The sequence below is a fragment of the Diorhabda carinulata genome, chromosome X (genome assembly GCF_026250575.1).
Source record: "Diorhabda carinulata isolate Delta chromosome X, icDioCari1.1, whole genome shotgun sequence".
Classification (NCBI taxonomy): domain Eukaryota; kingdom Metazoa; phylum Arthropoda; class Insecta; order Coleoptera; family Chrysomelidae; genus Diorhabda; species Diorhabda carinulata.
In genome coordinates this window covers 57084570-57102122 of record NC_079472.1, presented here as the reverse complement: position 1 = coordinate 57102122, position 17553 = coordinate 57084570, and the positions used below count along the sequence as shown (strand labels likewise).

General features: G+C 34.1%; 1 protein-coding gene across 2 annotated transcripts in view; it reads right to left on the bottom strand.

The window, feature by feature from the left end:
* Positions 1-17553, bottom strand: part of LOC130902314 (E3 ubiquitin-protein ligase MYCBP2) — a 167842-nt gene that overhangs the window by 13950 nt on the left and 136339 nt on the right. Inside the window, exons 29-42 of one of the 2 annotated variants that reach the window (XM_057814371.1) lie at positions 16384-16589; positions 15815-16098; positions 15514-15763; positions 13178-13350; positions 12934-13121; positions 12179-12494; positions 11578-12120; positions 9094-9300; positions 8588-9039; positions 7176-7344; positions 6913-7123; positions 3428-3602; positions 2961-3170; positions 417-737 (exon numbers count right to left, since the gene is read on the bottom strand). In XM_057814371.1, coding sequence (XP_057670354.1) covers positions 417-737; positions 2961-3170; positions 3428-3602; positions 6913-7123; positions 7176-7344; positions 8588-9039; positions 9094-9300; positions 11578-12120; positions 12179-12494; positions 12934-13121; positions 13178-13350; positions 15514-15763; positions 15815-16098; positions 16384-16589 — 3705 coding nt within the window. The remainder of the gene's footprint in view (positions 1-416; positions 738-2960; positions 3171-3427; positions 3603-6912; positions 7124-7175; positions 7345-8587; positions 9040-9093; positions 9301-11577; positions 12121-12178; positions 12495-12933; positions 13122-13177; positions 13351-15513; positions 15764-15814; positions 16099-16383; positions 16590-17553) is intronic. The other variant, XM_057814372.1, reaches the window with a different exon arrangement.

The window sequence follows — 17553 nt, the reverse complement described above, 5'->3', positions numbered from 1 at the left end:
GGCGAATTAGCGCGGCGCCTTTCATCTGCTCTTTTTAAATGTCGTATGCGCCTTTCGTGTTTCCTTCTAGAACATTCTATTATTCCTACTAAATACTATTTATTTATTTCTTTTTGTTCTAGTGCTTTGTACAATTTTATTTAGGTGTATAAACGAATTATGTAAAAGTAGTTAGTAAGTTAGCTTTAAATAAACAGTCCTGGTGAGTAGAACGAATTAGCATTCGCAGAAATTATTCAAGTGAAATTTATAAGTGAATTATTATAAATAGTGTATAGTGTGTGAATAATTGTAATTATTTACAATTTAAGTTAATAATTTTTTTGAGTAATGTCTATAAGTTATTGACCATTTTCACACCCTAAATGTCTGTATTCCACTAATTTAATAAATCTGTTCATAAAATATAACTTTACCCCTAAATCTCTACAGTTATCGATATGTATACATATCAAAACTGGGTGATGTCCCTGAGGAAAGAGAATAGTTAAATTCTTAGTTTTATTTCGATCTTCATCTCCGGATTCCCAGAAAGTTTCAGTCGAATTGTCAGTTAAACTTCCAACCATAGCTTGTCTGCTCGAAGCTTTAATTTCTACAGTAGGCGTCAAATCTTTTAAACATTCAACTACAGATGTCTCTAAGTGAACGACACTTTGATGACTTTCATGCATTGATACCGTAAAATCCTCCAACTCTTCGCTTCTCGATAAGATCTTACTAATATTACTGAATACCTGAAATGTGATCTAAATGTTAGTAGCTCCTTTAAAACAAAAGTGATTCTTTCTATTTTTAACTATGTTTATCAAATTATTTGCAAAGTCAATCAAATAGCATTAGATACTTTGTAATTCTATGAGCAGCATTTGCACTAATCTTTCAGTCCAGCCTTTTAAGTGGACTGATTATCCGAAGCTAACGAAAATAAACAACCAACATTTTCAGTTAAGTACAATAAGCTTTTTATTATTATATCAATTTTACCTCACGCATGAATAATAAATATATATTGGAAAATAATAGGGAATAAAAGGCTCAGAAAACAACAGCAATTAACAAAAACATTTTCCGGAATACTGGATGCAACTAAAGCCAATGTAGGCAGTGAAGGCAGTGAAGATCTTAGATCAAACTATTCAGAACCACCTATGAAAACTGAAACAGAAAAGTGCGCTAAAAATCCTTTGGAAAAAGCCTAAGCTTTTGCAACATATTTGAAAGATGTGCTTAAGACCTATACTGGGGATAATCCACTACAAGAAGCAGTTATACTATACTTGATCAGCCCTAGCAGCTGGAACCGCCAGAGAAAAAGAATTACAAGAATATCAAATAAAACAAAAAAGGTACAGAATTCAACTTTATTAATAAAGAAACCCTTCCAGAAAAAGGTTTCCAATTCCTGACGCTACTTCCCATAAAACTGGAAATAATCACAAATAATAACGATGTCATAGAGAGAGAAAGGAACTGAAAGCGTGAAGTCCCATCGACCTAACTTTCTTCTTCCAGTGATTTCCAAGGTTTTCGAGAAGAAGATACATAGCAAACCAATGCCCATACTAGAAAACAAGAAAATCATATTTATTTGGATTTAAGTCAAATATTTCAACAATGAAAACTTTGAGAGTAAGAAATAATACTCTGCAGTATTTCTAAACAGGCTTTTTTGGCATGAAGTCCTTCTTTGTAAACTGAACAGATCTTTCCAACAAATTAATATAAAAACTTGGAATCCTATATCGGTAAAAGATACTTCCGAGTAAAAACAATCAATGAGTTCACAACTATTCAGGAAATTTGGGCTCCATATTATGTACATATAATATTCATAGCAGATGAACCAACAGATACAAACTTGGCAACGACCACATTCGTCACATGCAATCCTTGCATCTGATAAAAATAGATGACAATGGATGACATAATGGAGAATAAAAATAATTGAGAACAAATCATTATTTATAAAATTAAGGAAACATGTTCGCCTGTAAAGTTGAAAGACAAAAAAATCCCACTAGATGACGAAGCCCAATATCTACGTGTGCAACTGCTGAAAATTCAAATAAAAAACAAATAGGCCACTATTTCAGGAATCAGAATTATCCATTGAAAAAATAAAATATTCATTCACAAAACCACAATCAGTTTGAACATTAGAATTATGGGAAACACCTACAAATACAAATATTAAAATTATACAGAGTTTCCAGCCAAAAATCCTAAAAATGAAACTGGGAGTCCCATTCATAACCAGGGAAGCCATTCTTCAGGAAGTAAGTCTATTGAATGTCAAAGAAGAAATAAAGAAGTATGTGGAAAACAGACAAAAATCGTAAAAGCGCATTCAAATGTGTTCAAAAAAACCACGCGTATTTTCATGGAAACTAAAGGTCCCGTTAGATTTAGTTATTTAGTGCTAAAAATACATAAAAACGCCCTATGTCCAAAATAGTCCATATCGGTGATGTTGCGGTTTTTCTGAGGTTTTCCTGTAACCTGGTGAATCGGTTTACCAGCCAAATAGCCGACTATAGTATAATGCAGCTGCAGCTGTACCCGCCAGCCCCCATTTAAATTAAATATAACCCCAAACTGAGGAAAACCTTTTTTACCTAGACTGGAGCTCTCTTTTTGTCTTCTTCTAGCCATAGGCTGTTCATTTTTTTCTCCTTTTTTCATCCAGAACAGCCACAACCACAAAGCAATCACCACAATCTCAGCCCTGTAGAGGAGCAGCTCCTATATGAAGGCAAACTTTCCTATATAAAAAAATTTTCCTTTTCTACTCAAAAATACCCTTCGAATATCTCATCTCTCCCTCTTAAAATGGTTCATTCTGGTAGACTAACTTTAAAAGGGATGTCTTCCTTTTTAAATTGCGACACGTCAATAACATTATTTGGTTTGTATAGATAAATTGTAACAAACTGGAAAGTTAGTAAAAAATATATTACCTGGGATCGATGGAGAAATGAATGATCCGTAGAAGCAAATCTAATACCCCAACATTTGACCGCTATTTGCTGGAGCGAAGAATTCATAGGTAGTAAAATCATTAGATCGGCGATTGTTTGTAGAAGAGCGTGGAATATGCTCGGTAGTGGGTGGACAGCTTCACCAGCAATTGTTATATCTGATAAAGGATGTTCGCAAATATTCAATTCCTAAAAAAATATATTTGCAGCTGAAAATCGGTTTCATCTGTAAAACAACCTTCTTTATCGTAACAGACGCAACATTCTCTATTAATTTAATGCCCTACAGTGGCTGTTGCTTGATAATAATAAGTATGTCATTGGGAAAATTCTTTTCTGAAGCATCGATTATATTTAGAATTATTTTATTTGGTTCTGTCTCCATTAAAAGTAATTTTGAATGTAAATATCGAAAGTGAATAACGAAATTGACTAGTGAGGCTTACCAACTCATCATCCTTTTTTGGTAAATGATTATCATCTTCTTGTTCAGTTTCAATTTCGACGGGTGTTAATGACGTAACAAACCACCATAACAAATCATGTATGCAAATCGGTTGAGTTACGGATCGTAGGAGCCAATTCAATGCTTGCATGGCATATACTCTGCACATTGCTTTTCTGGAAAAAAAAATCAATCTATAAAATATTCATCTTTATATCAACAATTTTCAATTCTATTCCAACCGAAATATTGCAATACGATGGTGCCTGTTTATATTTTTGGCTTTAACAACAATGAATATCACTGTGAAAACTTTACATTCTCGAATATAACCTCAAACACAATATTTTGTCAATAAGTGTGATTGGAATTGTTTGTAGTACAATTTATCCAAATGTGTCCCTTATTAACTTTAGAACAAGGGTCGATAACCTGCGGCTCGTGATCTACATGCGGCTCTTTGGATTTGAAGCTGCGACTCTTGCTTCCATACGCAAATATTTTATCAAACAAAATATATTCAAAAATCGTTCTGAATCTATTAACGAGGACTAGATTCTACCCCTCAGCAATTTGTACTCTCTTTTTTTCGCCTCCTCCCCCGTGACATACGACAATGATTACTCCATACGTTCATCTGAAGAGTTGTTTTGTGATTTCAAAAACAAACCAAAAAATTTTGAACTGAATTAAAGATTTTCCATTATCCTCTGAAATAGCGCAATATAGAATAGCTAAAATATCTTCAAATGTAACATTTGCTATCGATGAGTCATGTGACAGAAGACACGGCACAAGTTGCTCTTTTTGTCAGATATGTGTCTTTTCCAAGTCCAAAAGAAGAACCTCTAGGATTGCTACCGCTTTCGAAACAATCTAGAAGGAAAGATATAGCGAAAGCCGTGCAAACAATGAAGATAATGGGATCAATTTGAATAAAATCGTTTCAATGGCCACCGGAGGAGCCAGAAGTATGATAGGGAAAAATCTAGGGGCAACAACGATTCTTCAGAGAGCAATAAACCACGAAATTCAGCAAGTTTCACTGCATACTACACCAAAAAGCGCTTTGTGCCCAAACATTTTCGGCCGAAATAGTTGTGCGAGCAACTAACAAATGAAAATTTAGTCTCATGTTTGAAACTTATGGACCAAATTTATCCAAAGTTTCTAAAACCATGCAAAGCCAGCGCTCCCATTCACTTTGTTTGCCCAATTTTTTGTTATTGAAGCTAGAATTGTGAGTAAATGGTTAATTGTTTTATTTTCTTTACTTAACCATTATATGAATAAAAGATTAGTTTTTTATACTAAAAAACTATATTATTTATGCGAGTACTATTTATTATTGGCAACAAAAAACTTTGTGGCTCTTTTGGAAAACTTTAATCAAATTGCAGTTTTTGGCTCTTCGACTCCTGTTCTAAAAATAGCTCTGTGAAGGCGGCTGTATACCCTGGAAACATCTATGCTGTGTGTGATTAAACATTGGACATACCATAAGATTAAGGCATTTTTTAGTATTTGCATAACTAGCACTAACAAGATACTACATAATCATTCGATTGTAAAAAAAATTTTTAGATCTCGCATACTCTACCAAATGTAATGTAAAAAGCCTTCTGACCACTGGTGCATTGCAATGTTGAGTAAAATCCTCTTAAAGTTTATCTAACGCTTTGTCTAACATTTGAACATATGATGAATCATAGATCCATGCGTATGAGCCCGGAACAAAATAGCAATAAACTGTGTATTCGGATCAAATTTCTGACAAAGCTTGGATACGTTATTAATACCAATAATCAACTGAAGATGAGTATGTTATTTTTTTATCAATAGCATACGAATCCTCATCAATAGCATTCAATTGAACACTCGAGCAAAACTGGTCTTAGTACTCGCTGATAAAAACGATAATCCTACTGTTCAACGAGAGCCGTTTTTTTTTCAACCTCCGATAGGCTATTAATAAAAGACAAATTCATATGAAATAATAATTTTATTACCAAAAGATTAGTACAATTACGCTTACTTTTCGACATAATCACCGAAGAGATTAACTCATTTGACATAACTGTTCCCTCTTCAAATAAAGTTCCCGCGAATGTAGCCTAATCGTTCAGAGTACAAAACAGAGCTCAAAACTTCTGGAAATTCCGTAGACAAATCAGTAATGGTGAAACTGCGGTTTTCCTTAACCATTCTGTTGAACCAGGTCATCTGTACCGACAGATTGGCCCCCTTCATCACTACGGCCATCTTTAAACTCTCGATACCATTCACGCTCCACACCATCACTCATGAAGTTTTCCCCATACACGCGACTCATACTCCGATGGATTTATGCAGCATTATGGCCTTCAGCCGGTAGAAAACGAATCACACTTCGCAATTCACGCTCAGTGGAAGCATCAATAAAAGCGGACATGTTTACGTGACTGTAGCACAACGCCGACTGATGCCTGAATGTCAATAATGGCGGTGTGTGTAGTACGAGAGCCTACAGCGCATGTTCGCTTTATTATACCCGCGTAGCGACTGCACGGAGCGATCGGAGGTTGAAAAAAAATGGCCCTCGTATATCCACATGTCGCGCTACGCGATTTACAAATGTTGATGAGCGGAAGTCAGACGGTTATACTCGTTTCTTGTTCCATGTATATTTTACAAAAGTTAAATATCTGTACTTGTCTGTACAATCAATTTTCTCTGGATGTCCTTGAACACTAAGGAGAAAGAGAATTCATTTTAGACTATCGTTTGACTAAGAACGTTAATTTTTTCAAAAACTTCTAAGTCATCAATCAATATTAAAAAAAGAAAATGCAACTCTCATGTCGGTACATAAAAAATTGAATTTTAAACATGTTAAATAGTGGAAATAATGAGCCACGACATGACCAGATGCGACTGCTTTGGCGTCCAATGATTTACTATTCCGGAGCTTCATAAATAAAATCCGTGAAAATGTTTATACTTTCAAAAATCATTCGAAGCAGAAAAAGAGCTTCGAAAATCATTTAAAACTTATTGCTATTATTTTATGTTATTAATTTGTACACAGGACATTATTTTTCTATTTCTACATCAGAAATATGAATAGCAACCCGGGTATATATTAATTACGTAAATAAGAAGCGGTACAAAAGCTGCGTATAGTCCAATTATTATTATCCATAGAATATTGATATTAATATAAAGATCGTGCTACTCCATACTGTTAAAATGCATCCATCAAGGCAGATGAAACTCACATTCCACATAAGTTTAAAATCAGTAGTCAACAAACACACAAAACACAAACCGTAGTATGAGAAGCTTTTTATATACAGATTACCAACAGAACTCGAATATCATCTTTGAAATTTTATAGGCCAAATCAAATCAATCAAAACCGTTTTATAATGAAACGGCATGCTCTTAAAATTCCATCTACTGTTTACTGAGACCTTGAATAAAATATAATGCATGAAGATTATTCACCTTAGTGCTTGTTTCATTGACAGATGCAACGATTCCAAGTCATGTTGCTGTAATAAAAATTGTAGTACAGGTCTTTCTAATAACGCCAATCCTTCGTTATTAACGTCATTGTTAGTATCATTTCTAACGATCGCTGAAGCTGGATTATCCCTTTTTGGAATCAACTTCTGGAGAGCATTTGATGGATTACACAACAATGAAGAACCTCCTTCTGGAAATTCAACAGACATTTTTATATTATACCCAATTCGTTCTATACTTACCACTTGCAATTTCGCAGCTACTATTATTCCTTTTTCTCATCATGATAATTCTCCCATCATAACCTGCTTTTGACCATGGGATTCCGTTGGTTCCCATGGATACCGATCGATGAAATCTCATACCTTTTGTATTGTCCATTTCGTCATTAATCGATATTTCCGAAAGGGGCTTGATAAAAACAAATAATAAATAAATATATTTAAATTTGAAATAGCTATTTGAGTAACTGCACAATGATATATTTGCGCAATTACATGCGCAAGTGCAACTGATCGGCGACATTGTATAGTTGGTTAATTTGTTACCCATCTATATCGGTTGTAATCTCGCTATGTCACAATCGTACTTTGTGAAAGGTTTGTGAAAGTATACACTATTCAAGTTGAATCAAGTTTGCGCGTAAACAGTATAAAATTTCTTCGAATACTTGTTCAAGTGTCCTCCAGAACTAGCTGTAGTATATTTGTACAATATAAATGTGCAAGTATACCTTTCAAATATGCACTTACGTGAATAGATGGCGTAGGTATTAAAAAATCTGTGGATACTATAAATTTTAATTTTTTAAATTCCTCTTATTTGGGTCAAGCTTTGTCTGGCATTATTTAAATGAACAATTAATTCTGGTATCATATATCTCTGTGTATATTAGAACAGTGGCAATATCTAACCAAAACACAAAATTTTCTTCAGGATTCTTCATATGCTAGATTAAGGCGGTTACAGATTTTCCAGATGGTCAAATCTGTCGGCTTGCTTTCCTAATTTTTCGTTTATATATTGCAATGAGTCTGGTATTTGACATTACAAAACTTTTCAATTAACGGAAGCCCCTACAACGTCCTTTACATAATGAACAGTGGCAATATCTAACCAAAACACAAAATTTTCTTCAGGACTCTTTATATGCTAGATTTTGGCGTCTACAGAATTTCCAGAAGGAAAAATATATGCTAAGAAACAACCACGAAAAGATATCACCAACCATACCAACACTATCGACTTGAACTGTTTGTGTCTTTTGAAATACACTTCTGAACTCACTTTTTAGAATATTTGGGTGCTATTTTCTCGATTTTTTCACTACATTCTATGCCTTTAGAGTTTTGCTTACATATTCCTTATATATTTTGTATTTTCTGCCTACTTTTCTCAATCTGACTCCCACTTTTTCATAAGCCGCTGCAACCAAAGCTTCTCTCTTCTTTTTGGGCAGTTTGTTTTGCTTTACTAACTGATCCTGACTTTCTTTCAATCTGAATACCTGCCTATTCCCATTCTTACAGAGTGATTAACCGTAAACGATTTCTTCAGATCTTAATTTTGTTCATAGTACTGAGCAATTATGGGACGAAAAATCCGTACAAAAATGTACGGATTTTTCGTCCCCACGCCCTTACAATATACTTACCCTTTGGCCGGAAGTAGACGATCCTTGAAAAAAAGTCTCTGGACACTCTTGTTTATAAAACATTTCTTTATAAAACCTTGGTTCGTCAAAAATAAAATTGGCACCAAACGAGCTTAAACATTGAAATGATGGAGGTGCCCGAAAAGGACCACAGCACTCTGGAGGTGATATGTTCTCTGATACCGAGGGCATAATACTGGAAGAAGGTCGTCTTTGATGGGTTATAGATGTTTCTGCCGAACTTGCTAAATCCAATAGAAACATAGCGTTATTTTTCATGATAATATGAGGTTCTAAGTTCGCTGATGCTAATGGAGGCGTGAAAGATTTTGTCGGGATATTTTTTCGATTGTCAACTGATCTGTGACGACAATTGGTTTGCTTTCCAGATTTTCCCAATTTCATGTATTTGTCTCGACAACTTTCGCAGAGTAAATACCATGAACTTCCAGCTGAAAATTACATCATGGTTATGACATAATTAAATATAATATTCAAGTACATACGGACACCTCCATCACCACAATTTCCTGCCCATCCGAGACAGTAGCTACCTCCAGAATTATACCCCTTCCCACCTGCATGTTGTCCACACCCTGGATGCAACTGATGCATGTGATAAGTGACGGGATGTGGAAAGTTTTCTCCGCAAAGTTCGCAAAGCGTTTCAGCTCCAGATGACTGCAAGTAACTGGACAAGCCTCCTAAATCTTCTATTACATAAATTAGAAAAACATTAATATTCTGCGAGTATTGTTAAGAATTGAATGGAAACAAATTCAAACTAAGTCAACCCTAAATTATTCTAAAGAAAATGGAATCAAACATTTTAAAGTGTGGACAATCTAATTACAAATCATCTAAAGATATACATAACAGTATTGTTGTCCGGTATTCAAGCGCTCCTTAGATGTTTTGTGTATATCAGGAAATGTACTTGAGAGTAAAATAACTTTTTCCCCGGTATATAGATGTGGCTCCTAGAATCTTTCAGCTGAGATACAGCTGAAAACCAGGGGTCCAAATATCGTTCATGGTTTTGGTTTTCGAGAAAGCTACATGGCTGAGGTTGATTATATTTCATATTTGTATGTAGGAGTTATAATTAAATGTTAGATTTGGAATTGCGAACCATGCAGAAGCCTACACCCACGGTCGTCGATATCTCCTGTGCAATTGAAGGCTTTGAATTTATCACGAAGATCTTTTGGCAGACACTAATTGTAGAAGACTCTGTCTCTAACAGTGGGTGTGTTGGCTATATCATGTAACCACGAGGTTCTTGGAAGTTTTGGAAAGAAGATATAACCGGACAGAGGCTGTTTTGTATCACCTGCAGGAAGTGGACATTGTGTGATAAACTGGGGCTGCGTATGTTAAAATAAATATTATGATTTGTTTGTATATAAGTGGTTTGTTTTATGTGGAAAGTTTATTGTATTAGCAAATCAGAGATTAGCTTTTTGTACTTGTTTTGTATACCCTAGGTACTTTGGGGTATTGCTTGGTTTGTCCGTTGATGTGAAGCTGAGAATGCGAAGAGCTGTTATTCCTAGCTATTAGTCTGAGTAACAAATATCTGTTTTTAAGGAAATTATAGAAATAGAATTGAAAACATAAATTTATTTGTTCATAACAAATCAGAAAATACTATGAATATGTCATGAATGTTCATATAATTAATCAAACGAAATAGAGCTAGAATGATCTTGAAAGAAGTTGAAGTAAATGAATTTCCTTTAAACTCTAGAAGTTTCAAGTCTCAAGCTATTTAGCCTGAAGCCTTCTCTCTGGAATGCGATGTGTACTGTATATGTAGTCGTAGCCTTTATTTGAATAAATGCTCTGTTTTTTGCCGTAAAAATAACCGATGTGAAAATTTAGCAACGGTCTTCAAAATGACCGAGAAAATGTATGTTGCAATTTTTACACGAAACTTTTAACGTGAGAAAAGTGTGTACAAAACTTACATTTGAAGATTAGAACAAAAAGCTCGCAAAAATATTTGTATTAACACTTTGAATGCGATTGAAAACGACTCAAACTTATTAGAAAAGATAATAACCTGCGACGAATCAAACCTGCAATAGAAGATTTGAGTTTGTTTGAGCTGTGAAAAAATAGAGTCGCGCTTCCTGAGAGAACTGACAGAAAAAGATTTCCTGCACTGTAGGGATAGAGGAGAGGTATATATTGAAAGTGAATATCAAAATAAAATGTTTTATATCATCAATCTCGTTATTTAATAGTCACACCTCGTTTTCTAATTTTAGAAACTATTTTCTTAAAACCAAAAGAGATACTAGAGGCTCTCTACTTCACATATTCACTGGGTGCATCTCTAAGGTGTGTGTATATGAAAAATTTTCCATAAAAACATTTTAGTTTCATAACAATTATATATTTATATGGTAATGATCTCGTCTGAAGAAAATATCTCTTGCACAAGTGTAACTTTGAGGTTAGAGTTGCTGGAGACCAAGATCTGGTAATTGGTCAATCAATTCGAAATGCAATTTGTAAATTTTTCTCTTCAAATCTGTCTCTTTTTACGTGATAAAGCTATAATGCATTATACACTCCTTTTATCGTTTAACTCTTTGAGGAAAAAAATTAAACATATAAAATGGCAGGAATTTTAGTGAGAATCTCTCAACTTATGTGCATATATATTTGTCAACGTATATTGATAAGTGCTGACATCTTGAGATAGAAAACTTTTCAGAAAACATTTGTAATATATATGAAAAGATATGAAAAGTATTCCCCGCAATTGTGCAAATGTAATAAATCGTCGCCTAAATCTATCCCAAAAATTAAATGAAGATGAAAGTTTATTTTTTCATAATTGAAAATTAATTATTTCGATAAAAATATTAGAAAACAATAATTTCAGATTGAAAATAAAAATACATAAGTTAAAATTGAACTAAGAGTAACTTCAGAACCACAAACTGAGATTTTAGATTATTTTGTAACATATTTTTTACCTAAGTAGTTTCTAGGTGGTATCTTTTTTCTCCTATACTTTTTTATCTCTTTTTCCAGATGAATATTCTTCTCCCTCTCACTTTTGATATCCTTTTTCTCTTTATTCTTCGTGGGGCTTACGGTAGCGAATTGTTGACTCATTGCCTTCAAGCAATTCGTAGTGAGCTCCTCCCATAAATATACTAACGCTTTAAGAGCAGGTGGTAAAACGGAAATAGTCTGATATCCATAACTATCGGTAGGATATTTTTCTCCTTCTTTAATCACTTCTTCATTAATTTTTTTTCGATTCCTATTTGCACTGGCGTTAGCTGCAGATCTAGTCAGAGATTCCAAAGTAGAAGGCTGGATGTGCAGATAATTTCCAGCGTTGCTAACTTCCACGGAATGTCTTTGTCTAGCTTTTTCTTCTTTGCTCAGTTCTTTTTGACGTTTATCAACAGGAAAGTCTTGATGGCGAGTTACTACTAAAGCACCTTGTTTGGGAAGCGTCGGATGGAATTTCAAAAATGAAGCACATGCCATCGCATCATGAACTATACCTGCAATAAAATTCCGAATAAAAAGTATAATTAGAATATTTTTAAGAAAAAAAATCACCTTCGTGCCACAAAAAAGCAGCAAACACTGCCCGAAGTGATTCTGCCACCGACGGACTCATAGCTTGCTTCACATTTTCATAAGCATAACTTGGTTTTGTACCAGATGGTAACTGCTGTATATTAGCGGGTGAAATTGCTCGTTTTGGTCTTATTTTAGCAATGTTTCTATCTTTTCTAGCCATCTTCGGTGATAATTTTTCTTCTTTTCCTATTGCGCCAATTGAAAAATTGGTTTTCATTGATGCAGTGCTACAGTTTTCTGGGGAAGTTTGGGTACCAGTTTGTGTTAACTTTTTAGGACTTTTTTCCACATCCTATCAATGAAAATTAGTAGATCGATTATCATGCAAAGGTAAAAGGTAAATATTATTGTAGAACATAAGGAACATAAGTTAAGCTATTATATGAAGGAACATCCTTACCAACTAAGTGACAAGGAACAAATGACAAGAATGCTGCTTGTCACTTGTATAGTTTAAAATATTACTCCAGCAATAATTGCAGGATTAGGAAGGAAAATGTAGGACCAAGGGATTATTGTTCGACAAAGATCTTTGAGGATGTTTAATAATATGAAAAATAGAATCTGTAAGTTCATCTGGATGAAAAAATGAAGAAAATATATTAAAATTGGCAATTGCATCTAACATGGTTGTTGATCATACTACTTAAGCGCTTTATCTCTTAATTCTATTTCGAAACAGCTGATACTCGTTTTTCAAAATTTCCTGACTATAACTATAAAAGCCTTACAGAACACTCCTTCGGTTGTGATGGACTAGATCCTGATCTAGTATGCAGGGAACTACTGCTAGGAGTTGGTGACGTTTCTCTTTGTTGCGTAGCTTGACTCGGTGACTGTGATAAGTCTCTGGGTATACTACTTGTATCTGATTGATTAGAACCTCGTCTGGTGCTGGATTCGTATATTGTTCCGCTGGCTGTAAACGACAACAAATTGGTGGGATTCAATTTGTAAAAATTATAATGCACCCACCTGATGAGGCTACTGGACTCAGACTACGACTCGATAGTTTCGAGGTCGAGATGACACCTCTCGGACTTTGAGATCTCTTGGGAGTATCTGGAGGGGTAATTCCATTGCCATTCACGCTACTTTCACTATGTGGTTTCACAGATGATTGGCCAACCGACTGTTCCGAAATGTCACTATAAATAATTTTGAAATTTGTAATATTTGAAATGTAAACGCATTGCCTACGCCTATTTCTCAGCTCTTTAATCAATCTCTTGAAGTACTATCACATAACTAATGTAATGGGCTCTGCCACTAGGAAGATCAACAATGACAGTAAATTGGGTAAACTCTTGAAACTCAACCAATCTCGTTCGACATCTAAGAACTTTTTAAGATATTGAAAAAATGATGAGATTAATTGTTTGTACCCTCCATAACTTATCTGAAGAGACCAAAACCAGGTGATCCATCAAATGCAACTTATTGCTTGTTTATTGGTGATAATCCAAAACGCAAAAGGTAGTGGATGTCTCCAAATGAATTACTACGGAGTACTGCAAAAGCAGATTTACCTCCCAGAAGGCGATTTATTATATTTGGTAGATTATACGCGGAATTGTATTTATTTTTTTCGGTACACTAGATGACAAGATTTGGATAACGAAGGCTTGTCAAAAATTTATTTTAAAAAGAGATATTAGGAAGATATTGAAAAATGCTTAGACCATTATAGATCCAAACAAAATTTCAATGTCAAAATATTTTATTACTCAACATATTCTCCTCTTAATTGGATACATTTATTACAGCGAACCTGCCACGTCTCTAGACCTTTCAAAAAAAATGTTTCTTCTTGCTCTGCAAACCAGACCTCCTCCAATTTATTACCTCCTCGTTGAAAGAAAATTTACGACCTTTTAAACTTTTTTTCAGTTGAGGAAAGAGATGATAGTCGAACAGAGCCAAATCTGGTGAATAAGGGGGGTGTTCTAGTAATTCAAACCCTAAATCACGAATTTTTTGCATGGCAACATGAGATTTCTGCGCAGGGGCGTTGTCCTGCAAAAAAACACCTTTGGATAGCTTTCCGCGTCTTTTCCCTTTAATTTTCTTTATTTTGCTGTAATAATATACTCTGCACACGCTCCTTTGAATTTGCTTACTTATTATGAATTGTATTCCTTTTATGATTAGATTTTAATCAATTTGATTCTACTTTGATCAAATACAGACCAAATTACTTTGTACATTCGGGGAAGTTTTATTGTTGTTGAACTTACTATCATGTTTGTCGTGACTGTGTTTTTACCGTTTTCTACTCGTATTTTGCTTTGAAAATCTCCAGTCGAATTTTTCACAATTATTAGAAAATTATCAATTTTTATAAATTCTATTCTCTTACTCATTGCTTAACTTACCGCTTACTTGTTTTCCGACTTCTGAATACTAAAGTACGAAATGTTGCTTATCTCATTCAACGAATTTCGTGTATTGCAGCTAACTCTGTTTCCTTTTCTTGAACTCATCTCTCTATTATATCATTTTGCTTGTTATTAACATTATCCTAGCATTCCACGTACTTATTCCTTAATCTTTATGGTTGTGATCCATTTTTTTCGTAACTTGTTACTCAGTATTTATATCTTGCTCATTTCATTACCTTGCCACTTCCTATTTGTCAATACAATATCCAGTCTTTCCATACGGTACTAGAATTGACCTTTTTCGTTCATGTTCATGTTCTGAGGATCTCCCGCAGTACGCTCTTACCATATCTTCTTTAATCAGCTTCCTCTACAATCTTCATTGTTCTTACACTTTTCTGAGTTAATATTCGGCAATATAAATATTCGTACACTCCAGTTTTTGTGTTGTTGCCATTATTTCTTTTTTTTTATTATAATATTATAATATAAAACTATCCACACTCTCTCATTCAATAATTACCTCGTTTTGTTGTTTAATTTACATTTTTAGTTTTCGTTGTTTACCTTCCATTTCACTATTCTCTTTTTTTATATGATTTGCTCCATATAAGTGCTAGTACTTGTTTTTTTTATGTTCTAATTATATACTTCCAAATAGTGTGGTTCCTGTATGTTTTGATTGTATTAACCCCTACTAATTAAAATTTTAAAAACATATTTAAGCTGATTTTAACTACGTATTAGATTTTTAATTTGTTTTAATTTTATTATATAGTAAGGATAACAAATATATTTGTTTCAAAGCAGATCGGGTTAGCTAGAAATTGATGAAAACCATATTATCAAAAGCAGTGTAGGTTGATAGCATCTCCATATGTCCTGCTATTGATTAAAATCATCCATTTAATAAAGAAATTGGAATTTCACCTTTTTGAATCTTCTCCTTTAAACCATTTAGGTAAACTACTCAGTTTATTATCTTTTTTCTCCTTCTTTGGCGTTTTGGTGTATTCTGGTTGAGCACCTTCTCCGAAAACGAAAGGGTTGGTTGGCAGAAGCTCTTCCGATTCTATAGAGCCTGACGCAGAGAATAAAAAATTTGCTTCGTTGGATTTAAGAGAAAAATTGAATCCTCTTTTTTGTTTACGTGATCCATCATCAATTAATTTGGGACTTCCTGAAATTAATAAATGAAAAATAAACAGACAGACCAAATTATCATGCTTACCTTCCGCTTCATTGACATTTCCGAGGTAAAGAACGTTATTGTGACCAACGGCCAACGACCAGGCATCTGTTCCGGGACTAAAGCAATATTTTTCTTTGGTGGCTCTATCCAGTTTGACCCAACATCCATCGGAATTAACCGTATATTCGGAAATGCCTACTTTATTCCCCAAAGCAAGCATTCCAACAGGTGGGGCTTTAAAACTCGGTCGACTACGTACGTTGTGTCCAGAAGCACCACATTTTATAACTTGATAATTTATATTGAAGTTTGGAGTTTTATGTCTGTAGAAAATGAAACCAAAAATAAATGTTTTATCTTAAGTCTTATGTGCGCGGAAGAACTGAAAATGTTATGGGGAGCTGACTATTTAATAAAACATTAATGTAGAAAAAGCAAAGCAAATTATATTGATGTTTATTTACGCTAACACTTCTGATAATTACTTTAGCTGAAGTATAATAATTTCAAATGTAAAATAGCACCATTATTGAATTGGATATAACAATTCCTTCATCACGACGAGAACAACTCATAAGTAGAAACTGTATTACATTCTGAATGATTACCTCTCTTGTGTTTCTGGAGATTTTCTTAATATCGTGTCGTTAATAACTTGGTCGAGAATAGTTTTTGGTTCTTCTACAGGAAGAAGTAAGGTTTTTCCTAGATGTTGATTATATTGTAAACACCATGCCTCTGTTATAGTTAAATTGCAATACTGTTTTATTGTTTCCACGGACAACCTCAACCAAACCCCATCATCGTTATGTATCTAGAACAATAAATATACTGATGACTACTGCATGTTGACAAAAACTAGAACCATCAATAAATATTTTGTAGGAGTATTTGATGAGAATAATATAGCTTAAGAATTGATATGGAGCAATGGCGTGTAGATCAGCCCAAATATGAAAATTGAAAGATATTTATCTTCAAGGATATAAAGTTGTATCTCTGAGGATAAGTAGGACCCAAAATTTCGAAAAAAGTTCATTTCTTTGCAATCGTTTAACTTAAAAATACCAAAATTTATACATATTGTATGAGACTGTTGAGGTACAAGGTGGTCGAAAAATTCTGGGGGTTAATTTTTAGGGTTAATTTTGATATGAGGGACAATTGGATTCTAAAACTTTCTTTACTCTTGTAATTTCCATGGAAAAGTCGACTAAATTTTCTTTAAAAAGTGAATATCCTGCCTGAAAGAAATCGACAGAAATCCAATCGTTGAACCAACTCTTGAGGTAAAATCTCTTGAAATTTTTGGGCACGATATGGATGGAGTTTTGCACACACGTTTAAACAGAACGTTCTCAATTAAAACTATAAAACATTTTTATTTCTCGATCTAATCTTTCAACATTAAAAAATGTTTTCCTATGAGGAACCACGCGATTAAGAAACCTTCTTCGATATTTCTATAGTTCGCTTTACAAAATCCAATGTGGGTAAACCTTACTTTCAGTGTATGAATACGATAACTTGGTTATCGAAACGCGTGTCAGACAGTGTAATTGTGAGTGTTGGTGTAGTGGTGATGTAAACAGTGTATTCGGTATGTAGCATATCAGTCACCTGCTAGACCAGCCTCGATTCAATGGTCCAATTATGCCTTTAGCCCCCCGAAAATTCACATCAAATAATGACACATTGTGGATGAATTTGTTTTTCGACAATAACATGAGGGTTTTCATAATCCGCTTAAAAAATAAAGAGATGAACTGACGTGAAAA